The sequence below is a fragment of the Nerophis ophidion genome, linkage group LG10, assembly GCF_033978795.1.
Source record: "Nerophis ophidion isolate RoL-2023_Sa linkage group LG10, RoL_Noph_v1.0, whole genome shotgun sequence".
Taxonomy (NCBI): Eukaryota; Metazoa; Chordata; class Actinopteri; order Syngnathiformes; family Syngnathidae; genus Nerophis; species Nerophis ophidion.
In genome coordinates, this window is record NC_084620.1 from 69100477 (window position 1) to 69101530 (window position 1054).

Genomic DNA, 1054 nt, shown 5'->3' on the forward strand with positions numbered 1-1054 from the left:
AAATAAACGATCGCTGCTTGTTGTCACTTCTTCTGCAGCCGAGTCGTCGCAAGAAGGATCACTCGCGCCCTCTACCACCAGGAGGCGGGAGTCATTTATTGACTCATATTTGACACACGCAGCTACGGTATATTAATAAAACGTAGCTGCTTACTGTTCTTTTTAGCATATTCAATAGCTTGGACCTTAAATCCTACTGAATAGCTCTTAATCTTCTTCCCTTTATGTGATTTCAAATGATATAAATCAGCCTCCTCCATTTTGAAAATGATGACGGGTGAAGTTTCACTCGTGACGTGACGAGTTTGACCCTGTGGAAATTCTAGGCATATGCTAATTATTTGGCAAAACGAGTTTGACCCGGCGTTAATCCTGAGCCGGCGGTAATGCTAAGCATGCGCTAATTATTTTGCGAAACGAGTTTGACCCAACAGCACTCTTTCATCCATGATCCCGCACCCCTGGTGCAGGAAATGGATGACAAAGTTGTCAGTACAGAGAAAGCAGAAGAAGCCAAGATAAAGGTCATGCATCCCAATCTTGGAGCTAGACCGGGAGGTTCAGATTTTCTGAGAAAACGACTTCAGAAAGGGCTGAAGTATTTTGATTCTGGCGATTACAACATGGCCAAGGCCAAAATGAAGAATAAACAGTTGCCATCAGCCCCAACAGAGAAGGCTCAGATTACAGGTGGTCACATCCCGACACCTCAGGACCTGCCTCAGAGAAAGACCTCTATTGTGACAAGCAAACTGGCTGAGAGATGAGGGTTTTTGTAGCTTTATTATAGCTCGGTATAGCTCGTTAGGTAGAGCGGCCGTGCCAGCAACTTGATGGTTCCAGGTTCATTTCCCGCTTTGGCCATCCTAGTCACTGCCGTTGTGTCCTTGGGCAAGACACTTTACCCACCTGCTCCCAGTGCCACCCACACAGCTTTAAATGGAACTTCGATATTGGGTTTCACTATGTAAAGCGCTTTGAGTCACTAGAGAAAAGCGCTATATATAAATATAATTCACAAATTCACAACAGTAATTCTAGTCAGGCGCATACT

At 44.8% G+C, this 1054-nt stretch overlaps 1 protein-coding gene across 1 annotated transcript; it reads left to right on the forward strand.

The window, feature by feature from the left end:
* The first annotated feature begins 432 nt into the window (after positions 1–432).
* Positions 433–767, forward strand: LOC133561308 (cAMP-regulated phosphoprotein 19-like). Its single transcript, XM_061914673.1, has one exon. The coding sequence runs from the start codon at positions 474–476 to the stop codon at positions 765–767; it is 294 nt and encodes a 97-aa protein (XP_061770657.1). The 5' UTR covers positions 433–473.
* Positions 768–1054: the final 287 nt, after the last annotated feature.

Bases quoted from the DNA above. Each gene is read 5' to 3' on its own strand.
- LOC133561308 (XM_061914673.1), top strand. From the start codon at position 474: ATGGATGACAAAGTTGTCAGTACAGAGAAAGCAGAAGAAGCCAAGATA.